This window comes from Aotus nancymaae, unplaced genomic scaffold (genome assembly GCF_030222135.1).
Source record: "Aotus nancymaae isolate 86718 unplaced genomic scaffold, 86718_ANA_hifiasm-v0.15.2.pri h1tg000046l, whole genome shotgun sequence".
Taxonomy (NCBI): Eukaryota; Metazoa; Chordata; class Mammalia; order Primates; family Aotidae; genus Aotus; species Aotus nancymaae.
This window is the reverse complement of record NW_026988460.1, coordinates 30628268-30652620: the sequence shown is the minus strand read 5'-3', so window position 1 is coordinate 30652620 and position 24353 is coordinate 30628268. Positions and strand designations below refer to the sequence as shown.

Sequence of the window (24353 nt, the reverse complement as noted above, 5' to 3'; positions counted from 1 at the left end):
GGGCCCAAGGCTAAATATCACTAAATTCTTGCTCTACCTTTCAGTTTCCATTCCTATAACTTAAAAGCAAGTTTAATAGCAAGAAGGTTATTATAAATATATGTGCTCAATGGAAATATGCTTCATAGCTCAACAGCAACCCTGAGAAGTACCATGCAAACAGACTGTGAGTAAACCGAATAGTAAAATATGTAAATCAGGGGTTCATGCCACTACTCTTTAACCCTTAACTAACTGTAATGTTTTTACTGCAACAAAACAGAATTCCTTTACTTCTCAGAGGAACCGGGGGCCCTCAGGTTGTCCTGACACAGGAATACACACCGAGTAGTACACATCCGTCATCTGGAGGAGGTTTTTGGTACTTCCATTCTCATGCATTTCAATAGCTTCTCGGCCCCATTCTTGTGAGCGAGGATTTTTGGGGTATTCAGCATATGGGGACATTTGGAAATCTCCACTTTTGAAGATGAGTTTGCTTATGTCATTTTTATTCTTTCTGTGGGATACAAAAATATGTGTAAGGCTCAATTCTGTAAAGAAGTGATATCTGTGAAAGCACCAACTATTATTTTATAAGGTAAATTCAACTGAAAGCTATCATTGTATTTCTTTGTCACTGCCCAGTGAGGAGTGTTATTATTATTGCTATTTGGTATTTGCCTACAACAAGTAAATATGCAGTTAGGTGTAAAAAAAGATGCAAAAAGTCTTCCAATCTCAAAAGGCCAGATTATCAGGGGGTGGGGGGACAAAAACAGTGGCAATAGAGCAGATTTAGACTCTTCTGAAGGACAGAGATCACTGTGTTGTGGAGGTGGCCAGGAAAACAAGGGTCATATATTCACAGAATGCTGGAGCCAGAAGAGCCCTTAGACTCATTCTAGTCCAGTGGATCCCGAGCTGCCAAGCATTAAAATTTACATGGGGAGTCTGGGTCTCCCCCAGATTGACTGAATCAGGAGCTCTGGGGATGGGATGCGGCAGCTCCAGCTTAGTAAAGAGACCTGACTTGTCCCCTGGGTCACCTTTTGCTACTAGAAGGGTTGGAACTAGAATTCAGGCATCCCAACTCCCCAGGCAGTGCTCTTTCTACCACACAAAGCAAATATTTCACAAGTCACAAAAACAGAATGGTTTGTTTATAAAAAAGCCCACCTATTTATAGACCTATACAAATTCTCATTTCAGCAGGTTAGAGTAACGCTACTCATGAGATTTTACTGACTGTGAATTGTTGGAATCTGTGTTCTTCACCTCTCTAAGGAGCCCAGGATCAGAAATTTTAAATTATGTTTGTCAGAGATAGGATAATCTGAAGTTTTTTTCTTTCTACCTCACTTAACCTGCAAACAAGTTTTCTAGGGAAGGCATAAAGTGACTCGGGGTCATAAAAGCAAATGTGCAGCATGTGACTAGGCGCTGGCTCACTGTGGAAGTTGGCAACAGACCTGCCACTGTGTTGCTTCCTGGTGGGTGGGGTACTCAGGCTCAGATGATGACATACTCATGCACAACAACCCTCTCTTCTCAAGAGCCAGCAGGCACAGGCTCCTCCCCCAGTGGGTACACCACACGGTACAGAACATGTAGCAAATATGAGACTTCGGTCCCCTGAGTGCTCAGGTCATGTCCTTCTAGGTAACCATGTCTAGTCTCATCCCCTGAAGTTTATTTCCACTCATATGGCTTATCTTTGATGATTTGATGGCAATTTGGAAAATGACAGGCAAAGGCTGTACCATAAGGCCTGCATTCCTGGTTGGGCAGTTAAGGCAAATTACTCTTTGCTACCTTTTAGGAGACAGAGGATATCTTAAAATGTCCTTCATGTCAACGGGAGAAAAGATAACTAGCTAATTTGGGAGGTTCCCCCCATCTGTTACATCTAGATAATTCCTGCCATTATCATCAGCTCAGTCAGAGGTCATAATTTTCCCTTATCTGAATAGATCATCACAGAGAAGGGGAATCAATTTCCTCCTTTCCCTACCTTTTCCAGTAGAAACTCAATCTCAGTGGCTTCCAGGAAGCCTAGAGCCAGGCTTACTGCTCATCCCACATTGCTGCTACAACCTCTCTACTGCAAAAATATTTGATCTTTCTTTCTTTGTCTGCTTATCTTTCTCTCTGTATATAGCTTTACTGAGAAATAGTTCACATACTATACAATTCACTCATTTGATGGTTTTTGGCATATTCAGACTTGTGCAACCATCATCACAATTTTAGAACAGTTTCATCATCCCAAGAAGAAACCCCATACCCCTTAGCCACCATCTTCCAATTCTCCCCTTTTCCCCACCAGCCTAGCCCTAGACAACCATGAATCTACTGCCAACTCTAGTAGATTTGCCTATTTCAGATAGGTCATGTAAACAGAGTCACACAATAGGTGCTCTTTTGGGACTGGCTTGTTTCACTTAGTGTATTTTCAAGGTTCACCCATGTTACAGCATGTATCAGTACTTTATTCATTTTATGCCTGAATAATATTCCATTGTATAAATAGATCCTATTTTGTTTAGCCATTGACAAACTGGTAGAGTTTTCACCTTTTGGCTATGATGAATCGTGTTGCTGTGAACACTCATGTAAAGTTTTTGAGTGAGTATACCTTTTCACTTCTCTTGATATACCTAAGAGTGGAAGTGCTGGGTCCAATGGTAACTCTGTCTTTAACTTTCAGACTCTTTCAAAGCGGCTGCACCATTTTACATTCCCACCAGCAGGGATTCTAATTTTTCCACATCCTCACCAATGATGCTTGTTATTTTCTGTGTTTTGGTTTTTTTTCTTTTTTCTTTTTCTTTTTTTGAGACAGAGTCTGGCTCAGAGGCTGGAGTGCAGTGGCATGATCTCAGCTCACTGCCACCTCCGCCTCCTGGGTTCATGTGATTCCCTTGCCTCAGCCTCCCGAGTAGCTGGGATTACAGGTGTGCACCACCATGCCTGGATAATTTTTTAAATTTTTGGTAGAGATGAGGTTTCACTATGTTGGCCAGGCTGGTCTTGAACTCCTGACCTGAAGTGATCCACCCACCTAGGCCTCCCAAAGTGTTGGGACTACAGCCTGAGCCACTGCGCCCGGCCACTATTTTCTGGGTTTTGTTTTTAATAGTTATCTTAGTAGGTGTGAAGTGGTGTCTCATGGTGGTTTTGATTTGCATGTCCCAGGTGAGTAATAATATTGATCATCCTTTTGCGTGTGCTATGATTGGGATATGGTTTGTCCCCACCCAGTCTCATGCTGAAATTGAATCCCCAGTGTGGAGGTGCTGGGGGTGGGGCCTACAGGGAGGTGTTTGGGCCACGAGGGCAGATCTCTCATGAAAGGACTAATGCCTTTCCTGGGGGAGCTGGTTGTTCAGAAGAGCCTGATATGTCTCCCCCAGCCCCTTACCTCTCGCTTCCTTTCTCATCAGGCGGCTCCCTTCATCTTCCTCCAGGCGTGGAAGCAGCCTGAGGCCCTCACCAGATATTGATGCCCAATCTCAAGCTTTCCAGCCATCAGAATCGTGAGCCAAATAAACCTTTTTCTTTATAAATTACCCAGTGATATGTCCCCACCCAAATCTCATCTTGAATTCCAATGTGTTGTGGGAGAGACCTGGTGGGAGGTGGTTGAATCATGGGGGTGGGTCTTTCACATGCTATTCTCATGATAGTAAATGAGTCTCATGAGATCTGATGGTTCTATAGGGGGAGTTCCCCTGCACAAGCTCTCTCTTTGCCTGCTGCCATTTATGTAAGACGTGACTTGCTCCTCCTTGCCTTCCACCATGATGGTGAAGCTTCCCCAGCCACGTGGAACTGTAAGTCCATTAAACCTCTTTCCGTTGCAGACTGCCCAGTCTCGGATATGTCTTTATCAGCAGTGTGAAAATGCACTAATACACCCAGCCTCAGGTATTCCTTTACAGCAACACAAATGGACTAAGACAATGTGCTTACTGGCCATTTGTGTATCTTCTTTGAAGAAATGTCTATTCAAGTTTTTCGTCCATTTTAAAAATTAGGTTGTTGAGTTGTAAGAGTTCTTTCTATATTCTAGTACAAGGCCCTTACTAGAGACATATAACTTGCAAGTATTTTCTCATGCAATCCATATTTGCAAATAGGGAAGTCTTTTCACTTTTTTGATAGTGTCCTTTGGAGTACAAAAGTTTTTAATTCTGATGAAGCCCAATTTATTTCTTTTTTCTTTTCCTGCTTGTGCTTTTGGCTATTATTTTCTAATAAAGAAAATAAAGTTCCATTTACTCCCCTTCTTTCTCATAGGCACCAACTATCGTAAATTCCCTTTCTCCTTTTTTTAAAATGGGTTAGTCACACATTATGATTTAATACTGTGAACCATCTCAAGTATTCTGTAAAAGAATAAAAACTGATCCTTGTATAGTCCAGGCAAAGAAACAGGATTGGAATCTGAACTCTCATCACTTACCTGCAACAGGTAACGATCAGTGCGATGCCTAGGATGAGCAGGAGCCCACCTCCCGCTGCTGCGATCACCACAGTGATAAGTTGATAGGCTAAATGGGAAACAAAAAAGCAGATTGGCTGGAGGTAATGAAGGAAGGAGTGAGTTCCCAAGAAGGGTCTCCCCTGACTCTACAGTCAATCACCCTCCCTTGAGGGGTGCCCTCACGTACCACTTCCCATTCTCTGAAAACGGATCCTCAATGGCTATCTCTAAGGCTCTTTGTATTTAGAAAGGTTCCTCCCCCTCCTTTTTTTATGAGACAGAGTCTCACTCTGTCGCCCAGGCTGGAGTGCAGGGACCTCAGCTCATTGCAACTTCCGCCTCTGGGGTTCAAGCTATTCTCCTGCTTCAGCCACCCAAGTAGCTGGGATTACAGGTGCATGCCACCACACCCAGCTGATTTTTTGTATTTTCAGTAGAGACAGTGTTTCACTGTGTTAGCAAGGATGGTCTCAATCTCCTGACCTTGTGGTCTGCCAGCCTTGGCCTCCCAAAGTGCTGGGATTACAGATGTGAGCCATCGCTCCCGGCCAAAAAGTTCCCCTTTTAAAGCCACTCCTGGGATAGTGGCTCCTAACTTTTACCTGTGCACCAGTCCCTGATGACAGTTTCACCAACCCATGGCAAAAAGAGAAAAATAAATGTGAATTATGAGTTTTTCAAAAACTTAATTTGTTGCTTTTTGATAACTGTTCTATAAGATAAGATTTTTGTCCTTTCTACTTTTCTTTCTCACTTAAGATGGGTGCCTTTTATCATGTGTAAATTATGTCTCAGTAATTTTGATTTTTATAAAAGTAGTGGATGAGCCAGGAGACTGAGATTGCAGTGAGCTGAGATCACACCACTGCACTCCAGCCTGGGTGACACAGGCTCAAAAAAATAAAAATTAAATTAAAAAGTAATGGAAATAACACAGAATCTGTTCTTGGTCACTTCCCACTCTTTGGTGTTTAATTTTTTTGGTTCATGGTGATAGTAGATATAAAAATTACTGATCCAGTTCTAGATTCTTACTTGACAAAATAAAAAGGAGGCAACCCTAGGTTAGACTCCCCAATTTTTTAAGACATTACTGATAAGTTTATGAGACATTACTGATCAGTTAAGTCCAGAGTCTGGGAATCACTGCATCAACCAGGCTAGAAACTGAGTAGCTCCTCAATAAATACACATTGAATTGAATTACCAGAAATTATCAGTGATTTAAGCAAGTACATATCATATGTAGGAAGCAATATTAAAAGCTTTAATTGTTTTTATATCTATGTATTTCAGGAAAAATCATATTCTCAATAAATTCTATTAAATATTCTAATTTTTTGGTTTCTGAAATATAATGAACATTATGTTCTTTGATTGTAAGATCCAAGACGAAATGCCAGTAGCCAGATTCTTGATAGTAATTAAGATGGGAACTGTGCACTCTAGGCCCTTGTCCTTGTAAACAAGGATGAGGCACAGGGTGACACCCTCCTCCCCTCCTCGCCAAGCTCCTAGAGCACTAGGTGCTGATTGAGAGTGAAGACAGGCAGCAGGCAGACTGTGGGCAAACACAAGCCATGCAACACTTTACCTATCCGTTTACATAAATAAATAGCACAGAAAGCTGACTGTTGTGCAAAACCATCAGTGTTAGGATACAAAACCATCAGTATTAAGATACCCAGGAAACAAAGCCAAGCCATGGAATAAACACATTCTCTTCCTCACCTCACATGTATTTGAAAGTTTCTTTTTTAACAAAAGTGAAGACAGAAAACACACCTCTTGAATTTATCCACTTTTCTTCATCTCCCCCAGCATGGCTCTGACCCACCATCATCCCTTGTCTGGACAACTGCAACTGCTTCCCAACGCAGCCTCCCGTGCCCAGTCTTGTCCACTCTCTATAGAAAGGAAATCTGATCTTGCCATTTCCCTGCTTCAAAAAAGCCTCCATGACTCCCTTTTTCCCTAAAGACCAAAGTCTAGCTCCTGCTTATTCTTCCACACCAAGTTAAATTTTCTTAACAAGCATCCATTTTAGAACGACCCTTGCAAGTGGCTGCAGCTGTAGTAGGTTCCTGTTTGAAACAAGCAGGTTTGTCTAAAAAGAAACAGATGGTGTAGATCAGTGCTTCTCAAACTATCTGTGGTCAAGGACCAGTTATTTTGCTTTTTTATTTTTATAGAGTCTGCCTCCATCGCCCAGGCTGGAATGCAATGGTGTCATCTCAGCTCACTGCAACCTCTTCCTCCCAAGTTCAAGTGATTCTTGTGCCTCAGCCTCCTGAGTAGCTGGGATTACAGGCACACACCACCATGCCCAGCTAATTTTTTTGGTTTTTTTAGCAGAGGTAGGGTTTTTCTAGTTGGCCCAGCTGGTCTCGAACTCTTGGCCTCCAGTGATCCACCCACCTTGGCCTCCCAAACTGCTGGGATTACAGGTGTGAGCCACCACGCCTGGCCTGAGAACCAGTTTTTGATTGATTGTGCTTCTAGATACTCTTCTTCTTTTTTTTTTTTTTGAGACAGGTCTCACTATGTTGCCCACGCTGGAGTGCAGTGGCACAATCACAGTTCACTGCAGCCTTGAATTCCTGGGCTCAAGCAATCCTCCTGCCTTAGCTGGGACCAAGGGTGCAGCAATTTTTTTTGTAGGGATGGGGTATCACTATGTTGTCCAGGCTGGTCTTGAACTCCTGGCCTCAAGTGATCCTCCCATCTTGGCTTTCCAAAGTGCTGGGATTACAGATGTCAGCCACTGCGCCCAACCTGGATATTCTTTTTAAATAAAGAAAATAAAGTCTCATGTGCTCTTCCCCTCATCTGTCCCCACAGGTACCAATTATCATAAATTTCACTTTCTCTTTTTTTTTAAGGAGTTAATTGTGGACTGACATATTTGTAAAATATAATAAAACTCTTCTTCAGGGCTCCCATGCTTGAGTGTCACAGTTATGTCAGGTTAATATAAACATTCCTAAGTTTCAACTTCTGTGTTATCTTGCCACGGTCCAGTAACAGTTCACACAGTAGACCACAAGCTGAGTAGCAGTGACATAGGCTAGGACTTCCTGAACTCCCATCTGCATCCCAGTCACCCGCAAGCCTTGTTAAAACTCAGATTACTGGTCCCTGCTCCAAGAGATTTGGTTCAGTTGTTCTGGGCAGGGACTCAGAACCTGCACTTGTAGAGGCTTTTACGGGATGGTGATCTGCCAGCCGATGGACCAGACCATGGTAGTACTGGTGTAGAAAGAGCACAGGAGAGGAAAGAGCACTGGGCTGAAAGCCAGGAGGCCACCCAGCACACGAGCAGAGAGAAAGACCCTGGGAGGGAACTCGCCAAAATGTTTGCACAAGTTAGCGTTGCCTTGGGTAATGGTGGATAACTTGCTTTCTTCTTTGTGCTTTTCTGTATTTCCCAAATTTTATTTACATATTTACACACACACACACCCCTCCCTGAAATCTTGACATTGTGTGTATATATATACATGTTTTTTAAAGTACATTTGAGGTTCTTTGGCAGCCATATCACTGTAAACTTGTACTATCCCCCACGGATCTTCTTAAAATCATTCTCCATCTGATCTTTTCAGGTTAAGTACTGATTTTAGCTTTATGATGATGGAGAAGTGCATGGATTTGAATAAATGCCAACTGAAGTGTTTACTAGCTTCAGAGGCGCTCCATTTAAGTGAGACAGGAGGCAGTGAATGTCATCTTAGGTTTGTCTGTCCTATCCTTTCTAGTTTGAAAAGATTTTCTGGAATGAAGAACTTGGAATGCTTACTCTTACTTTCTTCTTGGCATTTGCTGACATTTCAGTCTCTCTCAAGCAATGGATCCATGTTTCCCTTATTCTTCACAGCTTCACATTGTTGTCATCACTGTTAGCATCTTTCATCAAACCAGCGGCACATTCTGAGTCTTACCCTTTCATCGGAGCCATATTTGTCTATGCTTACATGCTTCTTTGGATGGGATCTACAGGACTATCTGCTTTGCCAACCCCCTTCTGAGAACTGTGCACCCACTTCCAGCTACCCCCTTCCATCTGTAGCTGGGCGTGGGCACACTCAGACATGTAACACCATCCCCTGACACAGCTGGCTGGTCCTGGAATAAACCCACCATCCAAACTGGATCAGTTAGTTACCTCCTAGGAATTTGGGAAAGACAGGGCCTTCACTTTCAAAATTGCTGAACTAGTGACCTCCCCACCCCCAACCAAGAGCTGTTTGGTGACCTTATTTTCCATCATGTTGTCTGGAAGGAGAGAGGCTGCATACAGATACACAGCAAAGAGCACAGACGAGACATAAGGATGCAGTCATGGCAACATGTGCTCTCACAGGAAGCCCCTCGCTACCCCCAGCTGCTTAGCATCCTTCCCCCACTTCCTTGGCTTCTGCCACTTCTGATGCCAGGATCCTTCCAATAAACTCTCTTTGTTGCTTAGGCTAGGTAAGCTCACTTACTCCAGGAGAACCTTAGCCCACCTTCCTTCAACATTCTTGAACATATTACAGAATCTTCTAGGTAGCCACATTAGTTTTTATCTTAAAATGCATTCAGTTTCTCTCCATACTTTTCCTCACTGAGCTCACTCGTGATTTATGGTTAGAATTTTGCCTTTTATTTTTTAATCTTTTTTTGAGACAGGGTCTTGCTCTGTCACCCAGGCTGCAGTGCAGTGGCATGATCACAGCTCACTGCAGCCTCAACCTCCCTGGCTCAAGCGATCCTCCTACCTCAGCTTCCAGAGTAGCTGGGACACTAAGCACATGTCACCATGGCTGGCTGACTTTTTTTTTTTTTTTTTTTTTGGCAGAGATGAGGTCTTGCTATGTTGTCCAGGTTGGTCTCAAATTTCTGGGCTCAATCAATCCTCCCGCCTCAGCCTCCTAAAGTGCTGGGATTACAGGTGTGAGCCACTGCACCCAAATTTTGCCTTTAAAATCTTTCCACTCCTCTTCCATCTCTGTTCACAGCATTCTTACTTTCCCCTGCACCTTCTGAAATTCACCTTCTTCAAGTCTACAGGCAGGGTGTGAACATACCCAGTGCCCACCACGCTCCACTGTGACAGTGCGCTACATGATTCTGTGACTTTCTCCTGAGTTGTTTTACACAACTCTATCCCTTCCACCTCACCAAACAGTCCTCACTAGCAGGAAGGTCGGGTGTGGAGCAGCCGTTCCCTTTCCCCACTCCCCGCCTTCCCCCTGTTTGAAGTGAAGGGAGGCCAGTCAAGACGGAGTAAAATGGCTGCTTTTAGCTGAATGAGACTTCCAGCTGCCTTCTGGGTAATAGTAATAGATTCTCTCTCCTTCCTCCTAAGCACTTTAGTGCTGTCATCCCGGATGTTTGTTCTGAGTAACTCCCACCAACACACGGCATTTCCATTGGTCCAAGCCTTTTATACCCCAGGGCAACAACTGGGTGAATACAACTAAAAGACACTTCCTACACCTGCCATCGGACCGTGGGTTGGGCTGGGAAGACAGTGCAGAATGATATTTAGGCAGAATGTCTGGCTTCACAGGAAGAGGGCTCTCAGTGGGGAAGGCAGAATCTCACTCCCTGCTGGCGATGCTGGGAGGCTGTGGGGAAGGGGTCTCCTCTGAAGAAGTGTAGACCCTTTGAATGAAAGGATGACCTACAAAAGGGACATATGGCAAACATGAAAGAGGGATAGAAAAAAATGTCTGTGGCCAGAAAAAAAGTAATCTAGGAGAATTATGTGAGTTCTATAATCACAGAGTGACAATATCCATGAGACAGAAAAATGGGGCTGGGCACAGTGGCTCACACCTGTAATCCCAGCACTTTGAGAGGCCAAAATGTGATCACCTGAAGTCAGTTCGATACCAGCCTGGCCAACATGGTGAAACTCCGTCTCTACTAAAAATACAAAATTAGCCAGGTGTGGTGATACATGTCTGTAATCCCAGCTACTCTGGAGGCTGAGGCAGGAGAATCACTTGAACCCAGGAGGCTGAGGTTGCAGTGGGTGGAGATTGTACCACTGAACTACAGCCTGGGCGATAAGAACAAAACTCCATCTCAAAAAACAAAACAAAACAAAACAAAACAAAAAAACAGAAAAATGGCTTAGATGACAAGAATATTTTAAAAAGAGACTTTTGAAAGGCAGTAAGGGGAATGGTTAAGTAAATTACAGTATGTCCATAGAGTAGAATTCCACAGGGCTATCAAAAGTGACATTATAAAATTATGTAAGTGAAAACATTCCATAGTTTACTAGGTTTAAAAGCAGGTTATAGAACGGTATATTCAGTGAGATCCAAGTTCTCTTAAAAAGATATACACATATATATCTCTGGAAAAATATGTAACACCAGTGTTTCTCAAACTTTAATATGCATATGAATCTGCACGTTAACTAAATTTATGACCCTGGTGAAAATTCAGATTTGGATTCAGTGGGTCTGGAGTGGGGAGCCTGAAGTTGTGCATTTCCAACAAGCTCCGAAGTGACATGGACCCTGCCAGCCTATGCCCCACACTTGGTAGTAAGGAAACGTGGTGAACACGACCTTCAATGAGCAGTGAGATTGTTTACTTCTCCTCTTCCCTTAACTTCTATCTATTTGCTAATTAATTTGGGTTAAAATAGGGGAAATTAATGGACAGGTGCTGTATTGTTATTTTTTTAAAAAGTAATTTATTTTAAAAACAGAAAAGAGGCTAAATGACCCTGTGTCACAAGAGCGACTGTGAACCTGTGAGGAAGAACCAACATAAACTTCCAGCAACAGAGGAAATGTGCACACCCTAAGAAAAGCGTGGAGGCAGGGGACAGAAAGACACGTCTGATGACACATTCCTAAAAGAATTCTGGGGCCATCTGGCAAACAGTGTATTTGCTGTTGGAACTGGTAGAATCTGGGATATAAACAGACAGATAGTTTGCATATTTAGAAAATTAAAAGGAGAGCAGTGATAAGAAAGGTGCAGACCTGAGCTACCCAGGAGGGGGGACCTATCTCAGCTAGGCTGGCAGGGCCCGCTTTTCCACAGGGGTGAAGACTTGAGAGAAAGGCTTGTCCTGCCTTTCCAGTTATTGATTGATAGATTCATTGATTGAGACAGAGTCTTACTCTACTGCCCAGGCTGGAGTGCAATGGTGCAATCTCAGCTCACTGCAGCCTCCACCTCCTAGGTTCAAGAGATTTTCCTGCCTCAGCCTCCCGAGTAGCTGGGATTACAGGAGTGTACCACCACGCCTGGCTAATTTTTATATTTTTGGTAGAGATGAGGTTTCACCATGTTGGCCAGTCTGGTCTCGAGCTCCTGACCTCAAGCAACTCTCTTGCCTCAGCCTCCCACAAGTGCTGGGGTTACAGGCATGACCCACTGTGCCCTGCCCTTTCCAGTTTCTCTGTAAGGAGGGAGGACTGAAATCTGGGCACAACTAGAAAGCGAACAGAAACTTTTAGAGGGGTAGGATATAGGTTATGCCTAAAGCCAAAATCTACTGGAGCTGGATGATTGCAAGGAACGTAGGAGTGAGAATATCTTAAGACTGTGTGCTTGGCTGGAAAAAGGCAGCTTCCCCAGTCTCCCTGGGCTTGGGTAGAGGATGTGCCCTAAGAAGTCTGCACAGAGAAGAAGCATTTCTTGCCTGTGAAAAATCCAGCCTGAGTCACAGCCCCAGGAAGGCTCCTGCTGTCTTTGGTGGCATAATGGGAGTAACAGCGGTGGGCGGTCAGAGCCCTGCTATTTGGCGCAAAACACTGAGTGATGAGTCACAGACTCCCAAGATGTTATCACCATAGAGAGGGATGAATTCCCAACTCCTTAACCAACACCCAGGTCTGGGCCCAGACCTCAGAGAAAGAGGCAGGTGGCAAGTGCTATTTATTGTCAGCGACCATAATATTAACTGCCTTGCAACACTGAAACTAATAGAGACATCAAAATGATAAAGTGATATTCACACGCCATCACAGAATAACGAAAGTTACCACACTAACGATAAGCTGTCAGTTCCAAAAGGTGGCCGAGAGCGAACCATCCCGACAGGCCTCTGCCCTCTGCTGGACACAGTGATGGTGACTCGGACGAATGGGGAGGAAAAAGGAGTCTGAGGAATCAGAGAGAAATCTTGGCTACTTCCAGGACCCCACAAACATAATGGGGAGGGCTTGACTTTTTCCTGACATAAGAACTTACAGGATAGTCAATGACGTAGGGAAACAGCATCCCTACGTCATGTATAGTACTTAATAATCTCTGAGAAAAAAATTGCCAGTGCCACTTAGAATAATGCCCTGCAGCTCACACCCCTTTCCCACAACCCTGTATAGACTCACGTTCCCTTGATGGATCACTCTTCCATTCACTGAGAAACACGAAACATTTTCTAATAAAACTTATTTAGGGGACAGGTGCGGTGGCTCACGTCTGTGATCCTCACACTGTGGGAGACCAAGGTAGGAGGATCGCTTGAGCCTGGGAGTTTGAGGCTACAGTAGCCATGATCAGGCCATTGTACTCCGGCCTGGGCAACAGAGTGAGATCTCATCTCTAAAAATAAAAAAATGAAAACTAGGGAGCTGTCTGACCAAAGCAGGTTTAAAGTACTAGCTCATTCTATGAGAGGGCTGTCAGGGATGAGAGGCCTCAAGAGGACTGAGCAGGTCATGTCTCTTACCTCCTGCTCCCTGGCTCACCCAAGGGGGACACGTGGAGGAGAACGGGGTGGCCACACCTCCACACCTCTCACCTGTCTCACTGGCTCTTTCTCTGCCATCAGGCGGATTACATTCAGATGAGTTTCTTGCACATAGGATACAGGTTGCTGCACCTTAAGCCTCCTTCCCTCACATTCTTTTTAATCCATGCTTCATGAAATTGTCTAAGCCTCTCTGTTTCTAATACTTACAATATCTTAGGATCTGGTCCTCAGGCATGTGATGCAACCTCTACTCTTAGCCTTGAAGCATCTCTTCTAAAAGACTACATATGTATATACCACGTAGTTCTAGTATTCCAGCATTTGGGAAACAAGCCTTAAATATCTTAAACCTCTGTCTGATTATTCAGCCTTTTTCCACATTGAAAAGTTGTAGATTTTCTTATCTATTTTTGTGCACAGGCTACCCCATTCTCTGATCAGTTTACGAGCTCTCTGTGACTCTGTTCTGGTTTTGAGTGAAAAATGAGACTCACACTAAAAAGTGAACACACACCACTCGGTAGTCCAGGCAACCCCTTTAAGGCACAGATACCCTCCTAAACGCGAAAACACAAAGACCCCCTGAGCTCAGCTGAGAAACTGGCTTGCCTAAATACTGATCTTTAGAAAAGGGCATATACTGCCATCTTTTTTACATAAGCCACATCTCCAAAATACTCAAGCCTACCCTGCTAAGCATTGACACCTAGAAAGAATTTTGACTACTTTTTAATTTATTTAAAAAAAACCCCACAAGTATGATCACTTCTTGCCTTATTAAACTGAGTGCACCAGACACCACTTAGCACGTGACAACTGGGGTCCACTGGAGTGAAGGGCCATGCTCACATGGTTCTATGGCCCTACAGTGTCCTCTGGGACTTCTAAGGAGTACAGGTTTGTTTATTATACCACCCAGGGCTGCAGGCTGCTACTTAAAAAATGAACATCAATTCTGTGAGCTCCTCCCTCTCTACTCATATGACTGTAAATATAATTGCTTCTAGAAGTAACTCCCTAGTCTTTCTCTGAGGATATCTTTGGTAACCTCTTGCTAGTTTGCAGTCAGGACAAATCAGATGACCAAAGTCATCAGTAATCCTAAAAGGATATGTAATTCCAAGTCTCTAGACTCTGGCCTGAGAGTAGCTCACACTGGGTACACCAAAAGAATTTTATGTCAGTTTTATATTCAACATCGAATGTGTTTGATTTTATTTCATTATTTTTATGTTTTTAGTTATGCTCAAAAGAAGTCAATAATGAAATTTGCTAATAGAAAAGCTTTATGAACAAAGAAAACACCACTGAAGACATCAGATGTAAGGTATACCATTGGGGAATAGAAACTGGGGGCTTTTTTACGCACATTAAATGAAATCGTGTCTACTTTCCTTCTAGTAAACTTAGAATATAGTCCACTGGCACATTTGTCCGTAGGATGAGAGATAAAGCTGTCCTAAACTAAAATCTTCATTGTGAGTATTTCGATTACATCTTATAATATGCTATATCCCCAAATTTCTTTAATTTTGCAGAGAATTTCAATTTCTAATGTATCAATATAAGAAAATGTCAGTGCAAGCAATCTTAAATGAATCACAACTGCTTTTCTCAAAGAACTGGATTAGGTGCAAAACACACCACGCTCACAGTCCCCACCAACACTCTTGGCTGCTTTGCGTTCCACCCTCTCCTTCCACTTGGAGCAGAGAGGACTCCTAAGTGTGTCTCAGTGACGCCTGGTGGGACTATGCTGGAAACCTCTAAGCTGCACCCACATTCTTCTCCGTCCAATCTGTTCTCGCGGCAGCCCAAATTGCTTTCCTTCATCAAACTGCTTTCCTGCTCTAAGACTTTTGTCAGCTGCCTGACAGTTGTTGATTAGAGTCTACACTCCTCGGCCTGGTGATCCCAACCCCAGCAGTTCAGACCTCATATACTTTGCCAACCCCAATCCTCCACTTCCTGCCTTCCTGTCTTCCTATCCTCCAGCCACGCCCACTTACACACCGTCCCTGGAACACCAAGGCCCACGGCTGCCTCAAGACTTTTGTCTAAGTTGCTCCCTCTGCCCAGGATGTATTCTTCCCACACCTACTAGTTTAAATCTTTGAAAATGTTCCTCTAATTCTACTCCCTCCAAGAAGTACTCTCGAGTGTCCTCCCATTCTTCTCTGGGCACAGTCCCCGCCTCCCCATTCCACACCCCATGTCTGGTTATCACGGTAACACTCAGCACAGCTGGGCTATTTAGGAGTGAGTGTTTCTCTCCCTGCCCAGACCTTGAGCCCCTGGACAGCACCAGGCAAGTCTGTCTCTTTGTTGTTGTTGTTGCTGTTGTTTTTTGAAACGCAGTCTCCCTCTGTTGCCCAGACTGAAGTGTAGTGGCGTGATCTTGGCTCACTGCAACCTCTGCCTCCCAGGTTCAAGAGATTCTCTTACCTCGGCTTCCCAAGTAGCTAGGATTACACATGCCACCACGCCAAGCTAATTTTTATATTTTTAATGGAGATAGCGTTTCACCATGTTGGCCAGAATGGTCTCGAACTCCTGGCCTCAAGTAATCCACCTGCCTCAGCATCTCAAAGTGCTAGGATTACAGGTGTAAGCCACTGCACCGGCCGTTCTCTTTGTTTTCCCCCCTTAGGTTCAGCACGGAACCTAAGAAGACTGGATGTGAACTGAGGGAAGTGGGAGGAGACTGACACCTGTGCACTAACAACAAGGTCAGGCCCCTGCCCGCGCGTACTTACGGTTTCCACAGTTGAGACCACCAAGGCCGAATGGGCAACTGTAAGCCAAGAAAGAAAAAAGGCTGAGAATTAGTTTCAAATCTCAAAAGAAGTAACTGAGGTAATTCATCTAAATAACTTCTAAATAAGATTTGTAACAAAATTAAACTAAATGAACACAGAGCCTACCTCATGCAGGTTTCATTTTCAAGCCTATATCCATCTTCACATGCTGAAAGAGAAAAGGAAAATGCATGAATGTGTCTGTTTACCGCTCCCAAGCTCCCAGTTAATTAAATGCCAGCCACCCTGAAGCTCACAGGATTATTCTAGTACCAAAGGCTGCAAATTGCCTTGGAATGATCCTAACTTAAATACTGTTGCCGACACAACTCTTTTTTTTTTTTTTTTGAGACAAAATCTCGCTCTATCGCCCAGGCTGGAGTGCAGTGGTACAATCTCAGCTTACTGCAACCTCCAACTCCTGGGTTCAAGCAATTCTCCAGCCTCAGCCTCCCAAGTAGCTGGGATTACAGGCATGCGCCACTGTACCCTGCTAATTTTTGTATTTTCAGTAGAGACGAAGTTTCACCCTGTTGCTCAGGCTTATCTTGAACTCCTGATGAGCTCAAAGTGATCTTCCCGCCTCAGCCTCCCAGTGTGCTGGGATTACAGGCATGAGCCACCATGCCTGGCCTCAAATCTTAACCTTATCAAGAAACTTTTCTTAACCTCTTTGTGGCTCTCGATCTCCAGCTATAAAAATTATTTTATTGGAGGTGTTTAAGTGAAATAAGGCATGCAAACAGCTTACTACAGGTCTGGTACACAGTAACCATAACCACTAAATCGATGTTTTGTAGTTGTAATTATTATTATTTTCTGAGATGGAATCTTGCTCTGTCACCCAGGCTGGAGTGCAGTTGGCACCATCTCGGCTCACTGCAACCTCCACCTCCTGGGTTCAAGCGATTCTCCTGCCTCAGCCTCCTGAGCAGCTAAGATTACAGGGGACCGCCACGAAGTCCAGCTAATTTTTGTATTTTTAGTAGAGATGGGGTTCACCATGTTAGCCAGGCTGGTCTCAAACACCTGACCTCAGATGATCTGCCCACCTCAGCCTCCCAAAGTGCTGGGATTACAGACATGAGCCACCGTACCCAGCCTGTAGTTGTGATTATTATATGACCAATGCAATTCATTTAGAAGTTCTCTCTAGATGAAGAATGTACCCTGGGAACATGCTTCCATCACAAAAACAAATGGCTCACCTTCATTAATGTAAATTAAACCTTTAAGCTGATACTGGCCCTGCTGACGCCCTTCCAAGAGAAGTAGGGAGCTGTGGGTGACATCTTCTGGGACACAGTCCTGGTGTGTGCCCAGGTTTTCATAACAGAATGCTCACCCTATAGTCTGTGTAGGGGATTTTGGACATATCTAGATGTGTGCTAATCGCCACCCTGCCCAAAGAACAGAACTTGAACCCTCGGGTGGTGGGGCTCATGGAATGCCACTTCACTGAAGCAGTTGTGGCCTGGCCATTTTCCTGGATCTGCAGTTCCTGAATTTATGTGATTATAGGACATTTTCAACAAAACAATAAGATGACAGAACACCATGAGCTATAATGCATGCTTGGATGAAAGCAGACAATGAAAAATGGCCTCACGACAAATTCTCTGCTGCAAGGAATGATAAAAATGTGATTCAGGGTTAATGTATGAGATACATCGCATAAAAGATCACGAATAAGAAAAGGTATAGGGTGTAAAGCTGCAATCCTTGATCGGGTAGCGGACATGCTAACGGTGGGTTGTGAAGGCCGGCAGCATGCATGTCTGGGGGTGAGGAGGGGCAGAAGGCTGGGGAGTGATGCCCTGGGGCTGGGCAGCTTTCTCGTGCCAGATAACTTTCCTCATGACGATGTGTTGAATGTTCTTCTTCCTACTTTCTTCATGTTAGCAGCTGAATGTCTCAGGCGTCTGTTTTATTGTCACAGACCTTCTGTTGACATATCACTAGAGTGTTATGGAATACAGTTTCAAAAACACTGTTCTAAATCATCCGTAATGGGTCTCATAGCAGATATTAGAGAGCTGTGCACTGGGACTGCACTGTTTTGGCTCCACAGAATCACTTTTCCTGAGCTACAGTCTCTTGTATTAAGGGCTTTTTGTTATAAGCACAGCCATGGGAAAGTCCCTATGGTATTTATTTGGGGATGTCATGGATGGCTTTGCCACAATACCACTCAGTAATATCTTGATGAGGATGCCCTAGAAAAATTTCCCTTGGCTCCATTGTTTAAAAAGACAAGGATGCCGTGGTGGCTCAAGCCTGTAATCCCAGCACTTTGGGAGGCCAAGGCGGGTGGATCATGAGGTCAAGAGATCGAGACCATCCTGGTCAACATGGTGAAACCCTGTCTCTACTAATGCAAAAAATTAGCTGGGCACGGTGGCGCGTGCCTGTAATCCCAGCTACTCAGGAGGCTGAGATAGGAGAATTGCCTGAACCCAGGAGGCGGAGGTTGCGGTGAGCCGAGATCGTGCCATTGCACTCCAGCCTGGGTAACAAAAGCGAAACTCCGTCTCAAAAAAAAAAAAAAAAAAAAAAAGACAGGGATGCTCCTGGACAGCTGCTCTTTTTACAGACCCCAACTCTTTTCAAAGTCATGTTTCTCTCTTTGCCTCAGTGTCCGGGAAGCTCAGCACTTAAATGCTTCTTTTAGCAAGCACGCAGGACCCTGCTGTGTCTCTTTCTGTGTATTCACTTTCCTTCTGGCCTCAACAAAATAATGTTTATTTCCCCTTCAACCTGATCTATCTTTTACATATTTTTAAATCTTATTTTATCAAAAGAATTTTCACTAGGTGCTTCAGATCCTTTTACGCCATAGGTAGACCTTAATCACATCCCATTTAGGGAAGGAGCAGTGAGGCCCATCTCCCAATCTTTGATACCTGAGTTCTCTGCTGGCCTCACTCAGGTGGGGCCTTCTCTAAGGAGCCAGCTGAGTGCTCCTGCCTCTCCTGCATCTGTGTCCGGCTGCCCTCCTCCTGCGTGTGCCTCTGCCTCGTGCTGCAGCAGGTCATGGGAGTGGGGGAAGCTGCCCTGGATGATCTGTGGATGGCTAAGGCTGCAGGGCAGCCACTGGGGACTGCTCACTTCTCCAGTGACTCCTCTCCACCCATCTTGGCACTGAGGCAGGCTGATATCACACCAGCCTGTTCTATTCTGAACACTTCTTCCTGGAAATGTTTTTACATCCAATCTCCCCACCCAACATTAGCTCTCATCTGCTGGGTGGAAGTGGTCCACTCCATGGCTGTCATCCAGCCGGATGTAAGGTCCATCTGTTATCCTGCCCATGAGCTGATGGGTTGGGCTGTTTTCATTTTGCTTCAGAAGTGACCTGGCTCCCTGATGTCATGATATTTCTCTATTTCAAATGGGCTCATTCCATCATTCATCAGTGGTTGAGTGCCACTGTACCCATGGGCTGTTGTGGGGAAACCTTGTCAGTAAGGCACTCCTGTGCTCCCTAGAACACCTCATCTCACTCATCTCACTTCTCATCTCACTCACCCTAGAGCAGCAGTCCCCATGTTTTTGGCACCAGAGACCGGTTTCATGGAAGACAATTTTTCCATGAACCAGCAAGGGGGCAGTCTCGGGGAAGATGGTCTCGGAATGAAGTATTCCGGAATGATGCATCAGGCATTAAATTCTCATAAGGACCACGTAACCTAGATCCCTCGCATGTGTAGTTCACAATGGGTCCGCACTCCTATGAGAATCTAATGCCAGTGCTGATGTGACAGGAGGCGGAGCTCAGCTTTACAGTCTGGTTCCTAACTGCACCTGCTGATGTGCAGCCTGGTTCCTAGCAGACCACGAACCGGTAGGGTTGGGGACGCCTGCCCCAGAGGGATTCTGACCACAGAGCACTGAAGATGAAATGGATGGGGCAACAGCTAGTATATATTCCCAAACTGGGCTTCCCCTATTGCCATAAAAACTTTAAAAATAGAAATAAGTAGATGGTGGCATCTTTTTTTTTTTTTTTTTGAGACAGAGTTTCTCTTTGTCGCCCAGGCTAGAGTGCAATGGTGTGATCTCGGCTCACTGAAAACACTGCCTCCCGGTTTCAAGCGATTATTCTGCCTCAGCCTCCCGAGTAGCTGGAATTACAGGCACCTGGCTAATTTTTGTATTTTTAGTAGAGACTGGCCAGGCTGGTCTCGAATTCCTGACCTCGTGATCTCCCTGCCTCGGCCTCCCATGGTGCTGGGATTACAGGTGTGATCCACTGTGCCCCGCCGATGGTGGCATCTTAAAAACTCTTTTGTTCCCTTGCAGGAAATTATGTCTAGACATGCCAATCCTTTCCTATCTTATTTGCTGTCTTGTCATTCATCCATTCATTCATTCAACAGATACTTGTTGAACCCTGCACTGTTCAGGACATGGTTCTGGCTCTCAAGGCATGGGCAATATGATTAAAGAAAGAGACACGCAAACAGGTTGTGAGAACTCATTGCCAGGTGTGATGGCTCACGCCTGTAATCCTAGCACTTTGGGAGACCGAGGTGGGTGGATTGCTTGAGTCTAGGAGTTTGAGACCAGCCTCAGCAACTTGGCAAAAGCCCATCTCTACAAAGAATACAAAAATTAGCTGGACATGGTGGCAAGGGCCTGTAGTCCCAGCTACTTGGGAGGCTGAGATGGGAGGATTGCTTGAGCCCAGGAGGTCAAGGCTGCAGGGAGATCTGATTGTACCACTGCATTCCAGCCTGAGTGACAGAGCAAGACCTTGTCTCTAAAAAGAAAAAAAAAAAAAAAAAAGAATTCATCATGATGCCTGCATGATGGAAGGAAGCTAAGAAACCTATGAGACAGACATTTACTTTGATTTTATATTTAGCTTTGAAAGTCTGGTAAAGACATTTTCTATGAGACACCAAGCATATTGTGTGTTTGTGTGTGTGTGTGCGTGTGCACACAGCAGAGAACATAGAGACTTACTAATGTATATAGCTTGAATTGCAGTGATTTAGAAAACACACTCTATCCTCTATTATACACAGGACTGAGCCTTGATTTGAGGTGTCAGTGCTCCAGCACGGCTGGCCAGAAGATGTCACTGCTAACCCATCAGAACCCAGCCTACAGGGCTGTGGCCCAAGAAGCTCCGGAATCCACTCATCAGAGGCCTGATGGCTGCAAATACTTGAGAGAAAGGGCTTCACAGGGTCTCAGCAACAAGCCCAAAAGCGAATCAAGGTTTCCTTTGGCTGCTTCTTGGGTCCTTACTCGGTAAACATAAGGTTGCTGGTGCCTGTGTCACCACACTCAGTAAATCTTTGACAGCTATTGTTAATGCTAGCCTGTAAGTCAGCTACAAAACTGCTGACTTGGAAACAGAGGAAGTGGTGCAGGCCAGCCAGAAGCAAAGGTGACAGGGCCACTGTTGAGACACTGTTCGCAGGGAACACAACAGCACCATGTTGTTGCTTCTGCCCACCTTGTGTCAGCTCCTGCTAGCAGCACAGTGCCCCAACACACGGATATTAGCCCAGTTTCCTTCCCCCATGAAGATGGGCTCAACTCCTCATTTCTAAGAGGCACAAGGAACAGTTTGCATGAAAGCAGATAAGACGGCATGAGGAAGCATCATCTCTTTGTAGCAATGATGGCAGTCTGGCATGGCACTGAGACATGCTGTGTGCTGGTCACACATCAGGACTTAGGCCCAACACAGAGAATTGGCCCTCCCGTTCAAAACCCATCACAGGTCCCACCTGGAGAGCTGATGACATGCACTTGAACTTTGTATCCAAACCTAACCAAGTCGGAGGTCTGAATCTCAGGATGAGAGTGCTGCTCTGAAATATATTTTTATCTGTGATGAACAAGTCCTCTAATGCGAAGTCCTGATAGAGAAAAGTGGCATGTCACCTCGCTCCAGTATGTGATTTTTATTCAGATTCCAGTAACATCCATTGACATCTGTTACCAGCAAGGTGCTGACTGAGTAGGAAAACTGGTCATCCACGACAGCCTTTATATTGTTAGTTTTTCTGGTGATTGTGAGTTGCAGCAGCCTTTTATAAGTTAGGGTGCGTGGTGCTCTGGACCGGAATTAATTTTATTTTAAAGCAGTATTCTTGGACTGTGTTCTTCGAGCAGTCTTTCCCTCAAACTAAATAAATTTAAGCTTCACCTAAAAGGTTAGTAGAATTAGATTTCTGCTCTCAAACACTTCGTGAGACCTTTAAAACCAGAACTCGTTAATTCAACAACAGCCTGGGCCAAATAGCAGAGCAGATGCTGATGGCTTATAAAGGGCCTCTATATCCACTGCCTTCCTTAACTTTTAGACTCTACAATAGAGGGTCACCATACCCATTTCTCAGAAGAGGAAACTGAGGCTCAGAGAAACAAGGCGACTTGCCCAAGATGATACATGATCAGCGAGGCAGAGTTAGGCTCTGACTCTGGCTTCAGCTATCTCTGAAAGATACTGGCCCAATTCCATGCTTGTACTTTCACTTTAAAAGATTAGCAGACAATGGATAAAGCTTTGGGAATTAAAACAATAATTTTTCTAACTTCCTTTAAGTGAAAAAAAAAAAAAGAAAAAAAAAGAAAAGGCATTGCCACTACAGGCATTCCATTCTCTCTTCCTTCGAATTTAATTGGCCAGACCAGCATGCACCAGTCAAAGATAATGCTATCATTCCAAGGAGATAACGTATTCAATCCTGCCATGAGCAAAATAACAAGAACCAGTTACCCCCACTTTAGAATGGTCACGCCTAAGCAGAGAGAGAGAGAGAGAGAGAGAGAGAGAGAGAGAGAGAGTGCTGGGCAAAGTCCCAGGACGGGGCACAGAACCACGGGCGAACCTGTGGCTACCTCGGCAGGAGTGGTCCATCTTGTTGAACTGAAAGTAGCCCGACTTGCACTGGCACAGGGCGACGCCATCCAGGTCAGTGCAGACGGAGGTGTCTTTGTCACATTCGGGACTCTTCCGCTTGCACAAGCTGCCCGCTGGAATGGAAAAACAAGATGGTGAAACGAAACGAAACCTCCTCCACTTCAAACCTTCAAACCTCCTCCACTTCAATGCTCATGCATCTGCATGAACTTTCTGTTTACAGAGGCTGAGAACAGTTTTCCGAACAGTCTCACGGAGCAACACTCCTCTCCGGAGTCCATCTGCACTGCCTTCTGCTACTCCTTCTCTGGTCAGCCCCAGGCTGTGCACGAGTTATTTCCCCATTGAAAACACCCTCAAAGTGTGCCACACACCGACGGAGAAACCAAACTGGAATAAACAGGGCCCTGTTCCCTCCTCTGGTGTCCACTGCAAATACAGTCCTTAATGGCCCTGTGTCTTCCAAAGGACTGCTGGGGTAGGATCAGCACAACCAGAAAATATGGTCAAGTTCTTACGAAGCCAAGACTTGGACTAAGAACAGGAGCGCAGGCCAGACTTATCTCAGGTGGAAATGCATCTCAGCTCTGTGTGTCTCCATGGCCTAAAAAGGGACCTAGCACCACTAACTGTGGCAGAGTGGCTTGCTGTCCTGACAGCGTGCTGCCTGCCTGCAAGAGACTGGTGATGAGGAGGAGTCTGAAAGACAATCTACTTGCCCTGGGCTGTAGTGTAATTCTGTTTATTGGGCAGTCTCCTCAACTCCACTGATGGGTTTTTGAGGCTTCTTCATCTCTGGGTCTTCAGTCCCTTGCACAAGGACTGGTTGATACACATGGTAGCCTGTCACTCACCAGGCCACCACCAAGAGAAACAGAGGCAGGCAGAGGAGAAGCCTATCTTTCAGGCTTGCTACCTTGTTCACTTTAGGGCCTCATTCATCTCATGGATGACAAAGAATCATTTCATTATTATCAGAAAGCATTTCTTCTGGGGCATATGGCCCTCTATGAAGTTGTGTACATCAGACACAATGAGGGTGCATAGGTCTAACGTGTATATGGGGTACACAGGGAGTAGAACAAAAATAGGAAAGCGACTAGATAGTGGATAGTACCTTATTTACACCCAGGTGCAGGGAAAGGCAAGCTAGATATTTGCCGTTATGTGGGGCAAGCTCAAGTTTAGAACGGGAAGAAAGAGGCAAGGGAAGGGCCATGTATCTATCGTGCAGGGAGGAATGGCTGCCAATTTTCAATGCATGGTCTCCCATTTCCCACCTTAAGGAGGATGCTAGCCTATTCAGAAGCCAGGTATGCCCTCTTAATGCTGCAAAACTGCCCCTGCCCAGGCAGGTTTTAGTGACGTCAGTTGCCACCCACATGGGGTTCCCAACACCTGCCCTTTTGTGAGTCCTGAGAGCTCAGGACCAGTGGACAGCCTGGTCACACGAGGTAAGCTTAGGACACAATTTCAGTTCTCAAAGCTGAA

General features: G+C 44.9%; 1 protein-coding gene across 4 annotated transcripts in view; it reads right to left on the bottom strand.

Annotated features, from left to right (window-relative positions):
- HEG1 (heart development protein with EGF like domains 1) overlaps positions 1-24353 on the bottom strand; it is an 87935-nt gene that overhangs the window by 7229 nt on the left and 56353 nt on the right. For all 4 annotated transcript variants that reach the window (XM_064362125.1, XM_064362127.1, XM_064362128.1 and 1 more), the window contains 5 exons: positions 22841-22975; positions 16106-16148; positions 15938-15975; positions 4448-4535; positions 325-499 (listed from right to left, as the gene is read on the bottom strand). In XM_064362125.1, the coding sequence (XP_064218195.1) occupies positions 325-499; positions 4448-4535; positions 15938-15975; positions 16106-16148; positions 22841-22975 (479 nt within the window). The remainder of the gene's footprint in view (positions 1-324; positions 500-4447; positions 4536-15937; positions 15976-16105; positions 16149-22840; positions 22976-24353) is intronic.